Genomic DNA, 18638 nt, shown 5'->3' with positions numbered 1-18638 from the left:
AAAGGTGGCGTGTTTGAAAGCCACATGCCTGAACATTTAAGCACCATGGAAGAAATGAAGTAGCAGGTGGTAATACATATAAACATGATTGTTCTAATCTTCATACTTTTCAACTTGTCAAAGCGTAACTCTGTGACACAACGTTTGACAAAGAGCAAAAATAAAGGATGCTGCATGCACACACAGACAGACAGCACAAAACCCAAGGACAGCAGCCAGCTTTGGGTTTTCTCTTTGAGCCACATTTCTGATCTTGTAAGTCATTTACAGCAATAAGGATGTGGATTTACCAGACTTATATGGAACCTGGCAAACCTGAGCACAGAGTGAGTGCTTCTTGGGAGATTTGAATACAGAAATGTAGTTCTCTGCTGCACATTTTTTCGCCAAGGTAAAGACTATAAAATGCCATCCACTACAGACTAGTGGCATTTTGTAAATGTCTGCATATTGTGAATAGATATAACCAGTCTTTAATGTTCATCCCTTAGCAACTGAAGCATTGTGGAAATATTTTCGGGTGGTTTCGGAGAGTCGAAGTGAGACAAAATGAGACTATTTTTCTTTTTATTACTCCTAAAGAAATGAGAACATAATAATAAGAGGTGTCCACCAGATCTAACCCCTTTCCTACCATAACTTTTGGTGCATGTTTTCTGATCAGCTCTAGCTGCCAAGAGAAAGCTTCATCACCTGAGGTCCTGGCATGTAAACAAATAGTTGACCATTTCTGTCTCCTTCACGTTTCTGCAGAGCTTCTTAGGAAATGCCTTACTCACTGCAAGTTATCATTGCATTGCCAAAGTCAGTGGTGTTGAGATGCTTGTAGCCTGGAACTTATGATTGCTCATATTGATTTCACTGGACTTTGGATCAGAATTTGTTGATTTCAGATCTTCACTTTTTAATATTACTCTGCTTCAAATGTCTTGATATAGCTCACAGCAGCCTCATCTACTATCACCACAGATTTTAATGAATGTAAAGTGATTTATCCATGGTAACTAGAGCTCTTGCAGGGGGTAGTGGGGAGCAAATAAAGATAAACTGATCCGGTATGCTCCCAAAGAATACTTCCTGCTGATTCAAGGTTCTTGCACATTAAGAAAAGATGTCTATGGCTCCTGAGCTCATTCTCCCTGTGGATTAATGATCCATAAGGGACTCCTTGTACCAAGGAGGAGTAAATCACCCCTCCTGCTTTTGGCAGGCAGGAATGCAACTGGGGAGATAAATGCTTTTACATTTCTCTGAACTTTGCTGTTGCTCCTTGGTAAAAGATTTCCGCCTCTGGAATCCATTAAAATCTGTGAATCTCAGACAAAGACTCTTCTTCCTTCTCCCACATTTTGTGTGAGATGTTTAATCTCTGCATCCTGGGGACATAACCATTTGTGAGCTGGAAACAGAGCATAAGCCAAGCCCTTCTCCTCTTGGGGTACCTCCTCTGATTTCCTTTACTTGCAATGAATGAAACCTTTCATTTCAACAGCATCTGACTTGTGTCAGAAGGTTCATGACTGACTAGAGCAACAATGGAGTGGCTGAGACAGATGAAACTGTTTAAAATGTGTGATTACTAAATAACTAAGGATCAGCTTTAAACACAGGGGGAGAAAGCAAGAGGAGGTATGACTGCATGGCACTTTTTAAGATTAAATGCAGCCTGGACTTTTTCTCCCTACTCCTCTCCATGACTTGCATTCCTTTAAGGAAAAGGTCATGCCTTCTCTCGCGGGTGCTACAAGCCTTCCCCAGGCAGGAGGCGTATCCTGTGTCCTGTTTCCTCCAGAGGCCAATAGTGGAGCAGATGGGAGCATGACTTCCACGTTGTCGCTGCTTCCACTGTGCTGTTTTTAAGTGACTTGAGTACCAAATCACTGCGTGAATCGCCCTCCCTTTCAAACGTGGTGTATTCCAGCCCCAGGACCTTGCAGGGTCTGGCAGCTGAGGGAGGTGGCCAGAGGGGGAGGTACTAGCTACCCCCTTTGGAGGTCTGGGTGCCTATTTTTGTCAGATATAAAATTGCAGCAGTCATTGTGGGAGGAGGGGGGCACATGTCCTGTAATTAAAGGTTGTGTCTGTGGTTCATTCCAGAGGAGAGACGTGTATTTTCCCCATTGAATGAGGAAAATAGGCTTGGAAACTGGAACAACTAGCACATGCTGTTTTCTACCTAAGTGATTTCCTTCACAGCTCACACTTGAGAAGAGGCTCTCAAACCCTAAGGGATCAACCCTCCTTGGTCATGCCCTGCTACCTGCAGCACACAGCAAGGTCCAGGAGTTGTGGGTGCCTGAGGGAAGTCTGCCAGGGACATACTGATAAATGTGGGTGTCTAGCTTTGCAACTGATTTTGTTTGCCACTATTTGGCACATTAAGGTAAGAGGTTGCTGTCTGTGGGCATGAGCATCCATATCCCTAAGAGGATACTTCTGCCTGACACTGAACATAATCCTGGGTGAGGGGAGATGTAGCAAGAAATGCCAAATCAGTCCATTGACAGGCCCAAAGCCATGGCACGCCAGCTGTGGCCGAGGGCCATACCGTCTCTCCAGACTCCCAGGGCACACATATCTATCCTTCCCATTCCCCTTCCTTGCTGGCATATTTCCAATCCATCTTCTAGCTAATGGGATTTGGTACCAATTTTCCCCGTCCTTTGTTTCACTGCCACTGCACAATGAAGCAATGTTGTGGCATTACCAGAGCTGCCTTTGTGTTTCCCTTAGCCCTCACCAGCTGGCTGTTAGGTTACACCAGTATTAAGAAAAAGAGACTTTCTTTCCCAGGGACACTGCCACCTCTTCCCATCTGCTACAGTATCCCTAAGAAGTGATTGCCAACATAGGTTTGATCCTGATGGTGCTGGGTGTTCTTGCCTAACCAGGACTTAAACACGTTTTCAGCTCTGCCCATGGAAGTGCTGTAGTGAGCATGGAGCTGATGGTCCATCTTCCCCGTTAGAGCCAGTAGCAGATGCCTAATGGAGAGTTAAAGCACAGGGCAACCACCTAGGGATCTGAGGCATGGGAAATTCTTGAGCCAGAGTTAGCATTTCAGTGTTTAAAGGGTTGCCTTGGGGTATAAAAGCTTTTGCATTTACCAGAGATTCTCATATGAAATACTTTAACCTCCTGCTCACATCCAGACTCAGCGCTTGGCAGGACTGAGCCTTACCTGCCCCTCTTCCCTCTTCTTGAATGAGCTCTTTTAACTTGCAGTTAAAGGAATTCAACCTTGGGAGCTCAGCATTACTGAAGGCACAGCTCATGTCAGGGAGCAAGGCACTCCTCTGCCTTGTTCGCCCAGGTAACCACAGTGCCTCCAGGAGCCATGAAGAAATGCATGTGGTCATGACTTTATCCTTTTGTCCTCTCTAACAGCCAGCTGTGCGGCAGGAGCCAGCCCGAGCAACGATAAAGGCTATTGCCTGAAGCTCTCCATGCAACTCAGCACAGCACAAGGGTGCCAACATGCCTAGCCCCTTGTCTGGGAATGCAAGCAGGATAGGGAAAATCTCTGCCACTCCTTCTTCCCTCTTCATTCAGCAGAGCTCCTGCTTGTCAGACAAAAATGTTCAGTGGAAGCCTTTAAGGAAGTAAAGCTAGACTGCTGTGTATGTCCCTTCTTCATAAAGTGTGTGCATATCCTAGGGAACAGTTCTTGCTGACTGTCTCTTAAAGGGACTCCAAAAAGCAAAGAAGTTAGAAAGACAAGTCTTAGAACTTCTGCCTGTGTGTTTAACTCTCATGGGGGTGGCAGGGGCACAGGGAAAGGCTACCACGTCACATGAAAGTACCTTAGTGGATTTAGAAACACGGGCATTCAGGTCTTGTGGAAGAAGGAATTAAGTTTGACAGACAGGCCCTGTAAAATTGTGGGCTGTTTTATCCACTGCTTTCAGTTTTCTATTCCTTCTCTGCAGACAAAACCAAAAAATGCAAAAGGGATGCGGGCTTTACCCCTCTCTGACTTGTAACAGATACATACTTGTGTCCAAGCCTTGCCCTGACATGAAGTACAGCATAGGTCCCCCTGAAATAAACTGCAGCTCACACATATCTCAGGGTGGAACTTGGCTCTTAAACAAAGTTTAATGGGAGTCTGCTCTGGCTGAACTCTACTTATGACTTCATATTTTCCAGGGTTGTGCTAGTGCTTGTTCATTTTTATTTTACTTTTTTTTTTTTTCATTCTCTTTATACTAATAGGTGCTTCAGTGGTATAACTTGACCTTATGATACTGTTCCAAAGCAGACTTCTCTGGAGGCAATGGTAAATAGTTTGGGTATGTTATGGAAGGGCTTTGAGAAATTTACAGGCTTTCTCATGACTGCTTGAGAAGGCAGATTTTTGCAGCCTGTTAGGCAGCATCAGCTGGTGAATAAAATAGGAAGCTGGAAAACAGAGAAGATGGACAGAGGCTATATATGATGATCTTGACAGTGAATCCTTGGTTCTATCATGTTTCTAATATTTGTAAAATAGTTTTTAAAAGCTTTCACTATTGGCCTATGTGAGCAGTTGGAATGCGTGGGAGATTGGCCACCAACTTCAAAGGGAGCAGAAGCAGTTTAGCAGAGAGAGTTTTTGCAAATCCCACTTTGTATGTATACCAGTTGGTATTTCACTTGGTGTGTTGGAATGGTGCCCCGTTTTGATACTAGTGTAAATGGGACAGCAGTGACTGCTGCTGCTCAGCTGCAGAGCACGACTGCTGCTGATTCAGCTGTGGAAGAGCAGCATCCCTCCAGGCAGGGAGGGAGGTACAGAGTAACAGCTCTGCCCTAGGGTCCCTATTTTGACAGCTGAGAGAGGGCCCTTACTTTTTAGTGCATTCCAATATACTCTTACACAGGGAATACCAAGCCCAACTTTTTCCACGGCCTTCTAGAGCTACTGTATTTCAAAGGAGTCACTTGGCTGTGAAAACTGGAGTTTTCTGTTCTGTTCAGAGCAATCTAGCAAGGAAATCTCTGGCTTTATCCAACTGTTTTTTCCTTATGCTTTTCTTTTGGGATACTTGTTTTTTCTGAGTGCAGATTTATAATGTACTTCACCCACCCAAAAGAGCATTCCTGCTTTTTGCCCTCTCTGTCTGCACCTAGCAAACTCCTCCCTGTCAACAGATCAACGGACAGTCAGACCACATGTTGACTTGGATTAGTTTGCCAATAAATACCCCCCACCTCTTTCCTTTTGGTGGGCTGGTTTTCTGCTAGATCAGCTTGAAAGGAAAAGGGTTAGGAACAGGAATGCCCTTTTCTGCTGGAATGTAACAGCCACCTCAAATCACAATTCACTCTTAGCTTTCCTGCATGTATATTTCATATATTTAGGAAAGGAGCAGCCCAAAGGCTTTACAGTAAGTCAAAAATATTTTTATCGGAGAAGTGCCATAGCAAGCATTTGTTGCTATTGAAAAGTACTAGACCATATTTCTTTGCTTAATGACACACATTAATCCTCCATTGAAATTGCCAGGGCTCTCCAAGCCGAATCTGTCTTTAAAGGTTTAAAATATAGTCCAAACTATAAAAATGTAGCATTCTGACAGAAAAAAAGAGCTGAAAAAAATCTCAGCAATGTCCCTTTGGTTTTTCCTTTGCTGTTTAAACCACTAAGGACATCATCTACAAGCTTGGAAATGGTCGCAAAAACATGGCATTTTTTAAATTGGTCACCAAAATAGGAATATTATCCAAGTACCCACTGCTACTTCTGTTTTCAGTCCAGTTTCCTAATGAAATGAATCTTATGTGTTCCTGCTGTCCATCTTTCTGCTTAATCATCTGTTCATCCATCTGCCACTTCCCATCAAGAACTTTTGGATCCACTGACCAGTTTCAACCAGATTTTAAAAAGAGGCAGAAGCCTCAGAAATTATTATCATTCTCCAAGTTGTTTCAAAGTCAACATTTGTCTACAGACAGCCAGTCAAGTGAGCATTAACCCAAAAAGGACTCCTTATTAGGAGACTAAACTAAATGGAGTTATTTTCTAGTTGGGAATGTAGTAGCATCAAATTTTGGCACAATAAGATTGCTTCCATAAACATGACTGCAACTTAACAAGCAAAAACGGAGTGTAAGACACTATTTAAGCACCTGTAGGAGAGATCTAACCCTCCTGACCAGTGCATGTTGAAACCTCTGGAAAAAAGGCTCTGCCTACCTTATAGAAAGGCTAAGCCCTCAGCACAGGCTTTGGAAAGGGATGGTTAAGCACTGCTAACAGTAATAGTTGGAATTTCTTTTCCCTAATTATAGACTCCAGAAAGCTAGGCTTCTAATCTAAGCTAGTCTTCTAGGTTTGCTGGTTGGTTGATGGGAAGAGAAATTCCCACCCCATCCCCCAGGATTCATCACACCTCTGTTGGAGCTGAATGGATCTCCTTGCAAGAAGGCATGTCAGAATAGAATAGGATAGGATAGGATAGGATAGGATAGAATAGAATAGAATAGAATAGAATAGAATAGAATAGAATAGTTCAAGTTGAAAGGGATCTACAACAATCATATAGGCCAACTGCCAACTAGTGTCCTCTCTGCAGCACATGTGGAGACAGTTTAGATCACATAGGCTCCTTTCCAGTAGTCAAAAATCTTGCCAGGCTGGTTATTAGCTCTCCCCCTACATGGTACTTACCGTTCATGTTTCATGAGGAGAGAGGAACATTAGTAATGAGTTGTTAATGAATCTCACAACAATATAAGTCCCATGCTGAAAAACTTTCAGTATATGGCTTCAGTGAAGGTTTTTTCATGCTCATCTCTGTTAATGCATTCAGTATGTTATTTGTCAAATAATACCAGACAACTGTCCAAAAATAAGAGACAAGCGAGACTTTTTCTTTTTTTTTTCCTCTTTTTAACAATTATTGCACAATCTGTCTAGAATTGCTCACATGAATGATAGATGGTAAAGAAGTTTTGCTAAAATTGCTCAACTCCATTCAGACAGCTTGGACTGATACATAAATGCTTTTCAGATAATAAAATGGGCTTTGTCTTTTTAAATGGAGCAGATATGCAAAAGAAATCTGCATATTCATTGCAGAATCCTTGGAAAATGAGAAATGTTGTTGCCCTGAGCTACTATTTGCCTTGCAAGTTTCTAAGGTGTTTCAATATGTTTTATTTTCTTTGTTTAATATGCTCAATATTTAAAGCATTTGGAAGATTGTTTCCACTACAGATATCTCCATTAATAATATTAACCTCATCAGTGCTCCAGGAAAGATCTCTGTGTCCCTGAAGAGCATATGCTAAACATCCTGACATTTCCACTTGCAATGCTTAGTAGATAGTGCCTTAGGCAAGCACTGGTGTATGAGCTGGAAGTAGCTGAATACAATTCATATCAAATAAGCTAGGGGACGGAGAACAGAGAGCTCCTGTTTCCAAGAATTGTAACCTGTCGGACTGCTTTGCTACAAAATATTGGTGGTGAGAATGAGATATAAAGGAAGAAACCTACCCATGTTGGGAAAATTATTATACTTTTCTAAGGACAGTAGCCTGGCACTACATTCTTTGAATTGTCAGGATAATATCTTCGTGCATAACTGCAGGCTTTCACCAGGTTCCAGGTCATTTCTAGATGACATCACCTGTAATTTGATCATATCACCTGTAATTTAAGCACAAGGTCAAGCTTTTTCTTCTCAAAAGGAGAAATAGACATTTAACAACCTTAATAGAATAATGGCCATGTTTCTTTCCTTGCATGTCATTGTTCATTAAAATAAGTTTTCTGCCAGCAACACAGCCAGTGAAACACTCTTGGTTTTGGATTTATGACTCTGCCCCCTATATCCCACCCCCAGCATACACTAGCTCCCTCCCACAGCAGCTCCCCATGGGGAGGGGACGCACCTTGCTGCAACTCCTCTGGACCTACATGCATGATGACTGGAAAGCATGTGGTGACTGGAGAACCGGCTGCTCCTTTAGCAGCTTAAAATTGCTGAGTCCTCGCTGCCTTTCCTTCACTGCTGGACTACTCTAGCCTCCCTTTTCTCTCCAGCCTACAGCTTTCATGAAAATTGAGGCAAACTGCTTATCTTTGCCTGCTCTTCCTTTAAAAACAGTTGAATAATGGAGTCAAAAATCATGAAGATTACAAGGACAGTCAGGCACACAGCAGGAACAGAGAAAATCAGTGCAGAAATGCTACCAAATGTATTTGATGGAAATATTTCAAATACTAACAGGTAGTTCAGTTTGTCTTAGTAAGGGGGACTAATTTTAACTAATGTTTGTCTTAAACAGTGCCACATCTATAAAAAGGGTATGTTTCAAGTGTAAACTAAAACCTAATCTTAAGAAGTTATTAAGTCATAAAATCAAGCACAGCAACATTAAGAAACACAGAGATCACCTTATCCTCTGATGACACAGTAAAAAGGCCTGAGAGTCAGGACTGAGGCTGGTAGACCTGTTAGGTACAAATTAAAAGCGCATCTTGGTAAATAATTACAAGCAGTTTAGCAGTTAAATCGTCTTACTGCATCATATAACCATTTACGCAAGGGGTTGGGAAGGAATTATCATGTCCTCCAAGACCTCTTGGCCTCTGACTTTCCACTGGAAGGTTCTGGCTCAAATTTTTATGCTTATGTTTCTAACATGCAAAGTTTAGGTCAGTGAGGTGTGCTTTTTTCATGCACTGTTTCTCAAGAATTACAAGTTAAGTATCTGTTACAGGTTGTCGGATGGGCTTTCACTACATCCATAGTCAGCTCCTTTGATTACCTACGACCATTTGCAGCATTTACAATGGTTAATCAATTAAGCCAGTGACTCCTTTCCATTCAGCTTTGATCTAAGTGATTGAGCAAATGGCTGTTTTGTTCCCATTTTGATTCGGCAAAAATGACTAGAGCTTGAAATTGTTGACTTTGGAGGAAAGTCGGGCAGAAATTATTTGGCAGATTTGCTGGATATTTAGTGTTTCTTTCAAAACCTTCCCAATTAAAAAGCGCTCAAAAGGAGTATTCTGTTCTGATGAAGAGGGGGAAGGTGGGAGGAGAGGGGACACACACAGGAAAACAGCCTGATAGTGGACTGTACCTTATGGACTGATTCATGCCACATTTGTCACTCCTTTAATGAAGCAATACCAGGTCAATTTATCTTCCCCAGCAAGATGTACATTTGGAGCATAAGCCAGCTCTGATGCCTGTGAAGGAAAAATGTAAATGATGGCCTGGTGACATTAACATATTTCCATGGAAAAGTAAGGAACTTTTTGCAGTGATATGACTGTAAACGTGAGGCAGACAAAACAGGGCACAACTTGCAAGTTGCCACATGCAGCATTTTTTGAAAAAGGTTAGACCTTCTTCCAGGTCCACACACATCACTCACCCTTTGTATGATAAGAAGGCAGCATTTGCTCTTCAGACATCAAGCAGCTTTGCCATAGAGGCACACCAAAAACCAGCAACTATACATGAGCGGCAAGACCACCACGGGGTGAACCTTGGTGACTTCCCACATCCCATCTCTAAAGACAAGACTTCCGCAGCATCCTTTTGTGAGCTTCCTTGCCCACTTGCTAAGGAGCTCCAGTGCCAGGGAGGCAGGTCCTTTCTCTAACCTCTCCTCTGCTCTGGGTTTCTTCTGCCAACCCTGAAACCCTCTCATTCCTCCTGATGCTATGAGCAGCAGACAGATCTATCTGAATTTCTCTGATAATTTTTTACTGTATATATACAGTATATATATACTGTATATACATCAGTGTGAATACACAGAAGACATTAAATATCTGTTACCGGAGGGGACTCAGGGACCTACAGTAAGCTGTCTCTCAAGTACTGTGCTGTATGGGAGCTTTAAGGTTGCCACATTTATAGTACTTCTAAGGGGGCATTGCCATTTTAATGCTCTTACGGGATTCACTTTGCTTAATTGCCATCAGAATTGGTGGTTGGTATTCAACCACCCTGAGCTAAGGAGCTAAAGTACTTTAATGTATGTCTCTAGAAAGTGCATTAAAAAAAAAAAAAAGCATGCGGTTTGAACTGAAAGGGGAATTTGGGGTTTTTCCAGTTCTTGTGGGGGATAAACAGAAAAGTTTGATTTAACTAAAAAATCTGTGTTTTGTTTAGATTATGTAATCTGTTAAAACACAATTTTCTTCTCTTTTTTAATTATTTAAAATTTTTGTTTCAAAATACAGAATATCTGTTCAGTTTTAAAAGATCCTTATTATTTTTCACCTAAAATAACTTCCTAAATTTCATGAACATTTTCTCCTTCTCCCTCTTTTCATTAAGGGATATCATATGATTATGTTTTGACAAGCTGACTTTTAGTCCATTTGTCCATCTCTGATTTTCCCTAAGACCCAAGTGCAATTCAACTTCCCAAAAGAAGGAGAAACTGTGTGAGTGAAACCATTACTCCCTCAAACACTGGAAAACATATTTTTCTCTTATTTACTTTATAACGCTCTATAATGGTACAAAAATATTTTGCTGACACTGTGTACCAGAATCAAATGTGAACTACTAAAATTATGTGGCAATCTTAATCTAATTAAACTAATTTGATAATGCCCTTTTATCCTCACTGTATTACAAAGTGTGAAAAGTCTTGAACAGACCTTTATGTTAATTGAATGAGACTGGATTTTGTCTTCTTGGAATTAATGATAAAGTACTTGCTAGCTAGGATAGAAAGAGGATTGGGCCCTGTGTATTTTAATTTTGTAGATATTTTTAGTCTGCATGATTTACCTTACATTTGGAGCACAGTCCATTTACTTACCCAAAAGATCATGTGGTGGTTGTTGTATGTCACCATTATTGTCCTTATAATAATTTAGTATATAAATGGAAGCCAAATTATTCTGTCTCTTGTCCAGATTGACAGATGAGAAACTGTTCCTTAATTTTGAAAGAACAGCCTTGATGTGTTTCATTATCTAATGGGAGATGGTGATGGCTTTTTCAGCAGAATGTGTCAAATTGATGGGTTCAGGCTGATGACCCTGCGGGATAAGAGATGCCAGCTCTGGCAGGGCACCGCGCACTTACTGGCAAATATTAAAATAGGTAATGACATTTTTTTTTTAATCCAGAAAGGCCTCAGTGCAATGCATCTGATATCGTAACACAGGCCAGAGAGCAGCTTGAGCAATTAACATATTTTTAACATGAAGTTTTCAGAAGTTGGTTCAACTCATTTTTACACATGCAGCTGCAGTGAACCAGTTCTAACTATAGCTTGTAAATTAAATCAGTATGCTAAGGTTAATAGATTAATGATTTTCTCATGAATGCAATGTGTTGGCAAGGCACAAACATAAACCAAAGGGCAAGGAGGACATACCACAGTTGCATAAACAATGGAGATGTTAAGACTTCATTAGTTGTTCCATACTAAATGTGTGGTAAGAAAAGTCTTGCATCAGTGATGGCAATAGGGACACATTAAGACCTGGTTTTACAGTCAAGAGGAATGATGACTGCAGAAGAGCATATAAAGAACAGAAGAGAGCCCCTGGGAAAGGAACAGTTATAAGAAATAAATTTTTATATACATGATATTAAAAAATTAAAAATTGCAAAAATTTTAGTAAAGGTTTTTAACAATTGCACAAGCTTCCTGGTGGACTCTGTAGATCCATCAATACTTTCAGAAGTTTATAATATTTTACCGAACCCAATCAAATACCTTACTACTGTCTTCAATGGAAGGAACTAGATCAGCGATGAGTGGTTTTGAAACCCCACCTAAATTCTTCACATAAAAAAGGGCAGTATTCCTTTAAAATTACAACTTTTTTAAAATAAGGCAAAATTGGTATAGTATGTTGTGCTAGGTCAATTGATACAACCCAAAAAATAGACCATAATTTACTAGACTCGGTATTACTGAGTAAACTGTATTTCATTAGTTTCCAGTTATACTTAAAGCTCTCTTTCAAATGTATGAACGTATGAAAGAACAATCAATACAGAGGCAAAATCCTTCTCTGAATTACATTTATATCTGGCCTGAATCAGTAACTGGATGTTATTCAGTTTGAACATCTCCCTTGTTTACTGGAAGTGCACAGATAGATAGTACTAATATTTAAGACAAAACCATTAAACATTTAATAGTTGAATTCAAAAGACACATTTCAGCCTACAGACTGCTTACACACCACTTCCTGCAATGATACGGTCAATACTTGGAGCAGTTCTGCAGAGCACATCCATGGATATACCGAGATAAGGTTGGGTTGTTCCTCACCTGGAAAAGTCCCACTAGCAGCCGTGTTTTTCATAAGGTGGTTAGGTGAGCTGATTAAAGATGAAATCTTACTGTGCGTTTCCTAGTCTGCACACCTAGGAAAGCCCTAAGAAGGAAATCACCGCCCTAAGGACCTCAGCTCAGCATTCGCAGGGATTGAATGAATTTCAAGCACTTCTTTTGCAATGAACAGGTACATCAAGAGAGAAAATGGGTTGCCCAAGAAAGCACTTAGAGACCTACTTGAGTGTAATTAGAGCAGCCAAGGCTTCGCCTGAGAGTGTAACCACAAGCAGGTAGCAATGGAGCATCGTGATAAAAGATGGCTTAAGTTGCTAAGAATCAAAAGCACAAGCTTATGGGTAGGAAAATCCTGAAAGGCAGGAGCAGGAGCAGTGCTGCCTGACTGGTGTTGAGTGGCTTTGAAAACTTCGTTGTAAAAGCTAGTTATCACACATAGATATCTGTATACTCACTCAGCTTGACTCACCCTCTCCAAAACAGCAGTATCACCCACAGCTGCAAGGAAATTGTGACAACATGAGCTGTAATCTCAGGCTTTTCTTTCTATATTCAACACTACTTAACAGTAAGCACTTGTCCAGCTTTAGTTTGGAGCTTTATCTTGGGAAATGAGAGAGACACTGAGAAGTTTGGGGTAAGGTCTATGTTACCCCATCACATTGCCCTTATGGATTACACACCAGTAGATTAGATCTATCCTGTAGGATGATTCCCATACATTCATATCAAATGTGCCAAATGGGGATCCCTTCGCAGGTACGGTTTCCCTTTCATGCCTTTTCCATGTGTAAATCCACAACAAGCAAACATATAGGTACACAAATTGCTAAACACAGTGCTGACTGCAAAACCACTAAGGGTGCAAGTACCAGATTTTTGTCTTGGAAACTCCTTTAGCAGGCAAAAACTGTGCCTGAAAAATGAGAAAGCTTGAACCTCTCTGCAAGTTTATCCCATGTGTCAGTGACAGTAGCCACAGAAGCACATAAGGTATTGTTTTCTGCAAGTAGCAGGATCTAAAATCTATGCTTTCTATGCTGGATGGGAGAATGTATTTGGGGAATGAATATGCCCCTTCCTATCACCATGTAAGTTGAATGGCTTGTCACTTTGAATGTCTTAACATGGTTATGCTTCTAAAGTAGCTCACTGATAAGTCTTGTCAGGATTCTCATAATACTTTGTGTTTTACTTAAAGTCCTGTTTCCTGGTGTCACAAAATCATGCCAAAACCTCAGTTTTCATCTACAAAGTGCATTTTGGTTTTGGCATTGTAGAGAAGGGCTGGAAATTAAGACTTGAATGAAGCTCAGGTATGAAAGAAAAGGTAAACAAAAAAGTTTTAAATTATTTTAAAGCCAGTGTCATAATTTTTGAACAGGAAGTGACTTATGGATTTTAGTGGTTCAGTTTTGCAATTTAAAGAACAAAAGAAACCATTACAACTACCAAGAGAAGTGCATAGCAAAACAAGGAGAGTGCTGAACCTCAAACATTTTCACTGCTGGACCTGCCTCCTTCAAACAAGTGCTCCTCAGCCAAAATGGAATGGGATCAATTGAAACTAGAAAAAAAAACCTATCAAAATTAATAAAAGCCAAGTTTTATTGGAAAATAGCACCTGGAGGAGATGCTTTAACAAATTTACCAACAAATTTAGCAGGAAAATCTCACCACTGGCTACATTAACATAAAAGCTAATTGTACTGGCTTTTCACCTTTGAAGCACAAAGGCAGAGATCTGCTTGCAGTATTTAAGTCAGGAATATTCCTGGGGCTTTCAGAGGCTGCTGCCTTCTCAGCATGATTTGATTGATGAGAATGAGACAGGTAGCAATTGTCGTTCTATTGCAAAGTTCCTTATCTATAAATTTATGGGCAGAACTGGAATTTGATGAATTTCAGGTCATGGCACAAAGACATTTCTTTCCTTTCATTCTGACTTTTAGAAACATACTTTCCAACAACAGGCAATTTGATTTGGATGTTCTAGTCTTGATTTAGCCAACTCATTCTGATGGCCAGAGATTTTATAAAAAACAACTTTTCCCACAATCTTTTGATTTCTGCATGTCATGGCAACGAATGGCACTAAATAACAACACTGTCTAAACTCTTCAGGACCAGATTGTACCTATGGACAAGGGCCAGTATGACAGTGAGAGGAAGTTTTGCAAGGACAATTTAGCAGCAGATAACACAAAAGATGTCCTTGAAAGAAAGGAAAATAACCAAAACAGGTGTAAGAGAAGTTACTGAAATACAGACCTCTGAGTCCTCTGCATGTGAAGAAGAGCAGAATAAAGAAGGTACAAGAGGCCAAGCCTACATCCATTGCTCTTCTAAAAATTCCTCCGGTACCTTGTATATTTTTTCTGCCTCAGAAAGTGAAGATTCAGTCCTACAGTAATGCAGTGTGTTTCTCACATAGAATGAGCTGATGTTTAGAGAGACCACGCTGAGGTTCCTGGCCAAGCATGGATTCCCGTGTGGATAGTGGCTGTTGTCTTAACCCTGCTTTGGCAAGACGCCCTCATTTCATGAGTGCATGCCTTGCATTTTCCTCATGTTTTGTGAAGGGTGATACTGCTTGAATCTTGAATGACACTGATACCTTCCCTTGCTGCCTAGCAATATTGTGATGTTGCCATGAATCACATAGCTATTTTTGGACAAAGTGAAATTTCTGAGTCTGTGAGACAGGCATTGAGGGTCCCTCTCTCCCCTCCATCATTGTTGCTCCAAAACTGATGTGGGGAGCAGACCCTGGAAACTTCTGGTCATTGGTGGTACCTGCAGTGTCCTGGCACTCTGGATGATGCAGCAAAAGGCCATCTGGGAGGACAGCAAGCCCATTCCGTGGTCAAAAGTCGACACACAAAGGAGAATTCAGGCTCTTGTGCTTGCAGTTAAATGGGAACTGTGGTGAGTGAAGCCACACCAAGGTGTTAGGTGGTTGCTGAATAGCACAGCATTGTCAGCTTAACAGATCAGTGCTGACTACAGGATAGCTCAAGATGGGCCCAGCAGTCTTCTGAAAACTTAGAAAGTACAGTATGGAAATGAAAACTTTTCTGCAAAGTGGTGATACTGTAATCCATTATCAAAAAGCACTGTGGTGGCAAGTACTAGAGATAAGGCACCTGCTTGTTATCTGAATCTGAGAGGCACCTGGGAATGAGAGGAAAGAGCAGAGAGTTACTAGCATACCTTTTTATAATTAAAGGGATAGTGATTTGATCTGGAATTAATGTTTGGAAGCAAGCTGTGTGGCTAGGGAAGCACTTTAGAATTCACACTTTCAAATATTTGATTGCTGTAGAGGAGCCTGCTTTTCGGGCATGCAGCATATATTTGGTGTATAAAGAAATACAGAACAGTTTGACCTTGAAGCAATTAATCTCTTCGGAGGTACACGGGTTTTGAATGGACGTAGACATAATTTGAGTTTTTAAATTACACAAGGCATGTTCAATCTTTCCATCACAGTACAACTGCAAGAAAATGTGGGAAGGATCTCTGGGGCAGAGGAAAGTACTCCTACTTTCTAGAAAAAGCATCTCCCATGTTTGGGAAGAGGGGGATACTTTGAATCTCAGCTCTCCTCAGTTTATTGCAATTTGATATAAGGGACCGGACATGAGTAAGGAGAGAGCTGCTGATACTGTCTTATTCTTGCATCATATATCACAGATTTAGCAAAAGGAGAGCCAGATATCAGCCATAGTGCCACTGTTGAATTTATAGAAGGTTTTGGAATTACCATTTTTACCTTTTCCAGGAAGTTTTCTATCCGCTGTATTTACCAAAGGGAAATAAAAAAAAGACCACACATAAAGCTATTATTTGACTTGTTCGGAAACCAGTATCATTTAGAATTGCATAAATAGTACAATAATAAAGAAAGGAAGGAGTGTCCTATCATAAACCTAGCATGGAAAAACTCCAGGGGTTCATCACCTTCTCAGACATTCACATAATTCATGACTAAGTGGGCTGATACAAATGGCATGAAATAAGGAGGAGAAAACAAGATCAGAATTGTACCCTGATAAGCTAAGGGGAAGCTAGTGAAGAAATGCTTGTCTATATGAATTTGCTTTCACTTAAGGTCTATATCAAACAATAAGGAGAGAAAAATCCTTACCATTCTTTAGGATTTTTTTTTTTTCTTCTCCCCTTTAAAACACTTCGGCTAATCATTAGTTGTTTTGGATGTTCTTAGTAAGTGCTATAATTAAGATCAAAATGTAATTCAAATTCTAACTGCCCTTTCAGCAGCTTACAACTTTTCAAACCAATTTCTTACTTCTTAAAAAGACACGGTCAAGTACTTCTCTTTTGCATTTAAATTGCAAAGTTATCTTTTTTTATAAATTATAATCCAGTAAAGAACATAATTTGATTTATCAGCACTGAATTCAGACTTACTCTAAGTGGGGACTGTGTTTTATAAGACACACCTAACAGGCTTGCCTTGATTCCAAATGTAGGTTTAAAAGAAAACAAATGCTAAGATTAAAAACAGAATATTGCAGATAAATAAATACTAATTGAAATCAATACAGCCAGATTAATTTGCATCAAATCAAGATCCAGACCATACTCAGAAGAGCCATAATTGGGAAAATAAATAGGCACCAATATTTTTTTTCCCAAAACTACCTTTCTGAGAGTAATCACAGTACCTAAACGTTCTTAATTTAATCATTCACTGGAGGATGTTACAGGTAAGTGCTCATAATAAACAGTAGGTGTTTCCCTGAGGGCCGTGATAGTTTGCATAATGTGCTAGCTATTTATTTTCCAGTGTTATGGTGGCAGAAAACTGTTACAGTACAGCTAACTCTAATGAGAAGTTTCATAAATGTCTTTTGCTAATGAGAGATCTTGTTTAAGTTCTGAGTTTGAGAGGTTAAAATAATACAGCACCACCAGTACAGTCACTGCTGTTACATATGATCCAATTCCTTTTTCTTTAATTAACTTTTGTATATTCTAATCTATTTATAGCTGGAGACATTGAGAGCCCCACAGCTGGAGCAGATGTGGCTGTTATTGGAGGTAAGTAGCAGACCGTACTAAGCAGCACCATTAGAATTAAAACAGCGGGTTGGTTGATTTCTTGCATTTTGCAAAACCCCTACTTTGCTGACAAGACAACAGGAGCAACACAATTAGAGTTAATTAGGCCAGTGGGAAATCTGCTCCCAGAGGGGCTATTGGCAAGATAACGAGATGAGATAATGAGCATAAACCATATAGTGAGCAGTACCACCCCCATCCATTCCTCATTTTAGGACAAAATACCTAACTGTCCAGCAGCAAAGTCAACCTCTGATATACTTCATTATTCACTGGGCCAAGATTGTCATTTAATACAGAACTGGTATAGCACCTTTGATTTGAGCCATGCTGGCTCATACCAGCTGACCCTTTATTTTTACAGAATATACCACAGTGCATTTTCTCGTGTTCTATTAAAGCTCTCTCATGCATTTAAACTAAATACAATTGTCAGAATAAATAAGCAAAGCTATGTTCACGGAGAGACCCTGTCTTGATTTTTATTGTGTTTGTTCATTTCCATGCTAACGCACTAATTTCAGTCATTCACAAGGGGGTATACCAATCATTAGTGCAAATTGGTGAGGTTCTGCTATATTTCCCTCAGGTCCCATCTCCCGTAACTTTAATTTCAGCTTTCTATGAACAAGTGGCAGGTAAATTGATTTGTACTTAGTCCCTTAGGCTTATTAATATTGTGCTACATCCAAAGCCTATTAAAGCCTCTTGTGTCAAGGGATACCAGTGAGGTCCTAAAAATTGATGAAGCCCCCACTGCAACTATGATATTATTGTAAACCTAAAGTTCTTTGTATAAGCAATTTCATTTCTGCTAGCAGTAACTTCACTTTCCAGAACCAGGCACCATAAAATCTGCAGAATAACATTGCAGGCATATTTTTTAAGACAGAGTTGTAATTTTTATTTACCCTGCTAATATTCTGTCCATTCCCCTGTTTTCATGCCAATAGGGTATCCCCACTCAGTTTACTGATGCTGATAAATCTAAAGCTTTGGAGATACCCACTCCTGCCACATATCTTCAACACGGGACAGAAGAGAGATATTGTCCACATACCCCTCTTTGTCAAATAATAGTAGGCATTTCCAGGGAGCAATTCATCTGACCAAATGTAGGAATTCAGTTTTAGAAGAAGAGTCACCCCAGACACACACCATCCACTGACAGCAGAGGAAGCCCAAGGGGAGTAACTGAGATAGAGCCTCCTGAACTGTAGATACCGACAATGAGTCAGATGAATTCCTACCTATTTCATCCTCACAGCACCTTC

The 18638-nt window shown here is 40.3% G+C and overlaps 1 protein-coding gene across 1 annotated transcript in view; it reads left to right on the top strand.

Moving 5' to 3' along the window:
- The window catches only part of GYPC (glycophorin C (Gerbich blood group)), a 35349-nt gene that overhangs the window by 10205 nt on the left and 6506 nt on the right, over positions 1-18638 (top strand). Inside the window, exon 2 of the mRNA XM_052792900.1 lies at positions 17293-17343. Within this exon, the coding sequence (XP_052648860.1) occupies positions 17293-17343 (51 nt within the window). The remainder of the gene's footprint in view (positions 1-17292; positions 17344-18638) is intronic.

Source organism: Harpia harpyja, chromosome 7 (genome assembly GCF_026419915.1).
Source record: "Harpia harpyja isolate bHarHar1 chromosome 7, bHarHar1 primary haplotype, whole genome shotgun sequence".
Lineage (NCBI taxonomy): Eukaryota > Metazoa > Chordata > Aves > Accipitriformes > Accipitridae > Harpia > Harpia harpyja.
Note: the sequence above shows the minus strand (reverse complement) of the source record. Positions and strands in the feature narration are given on the sequence as shown.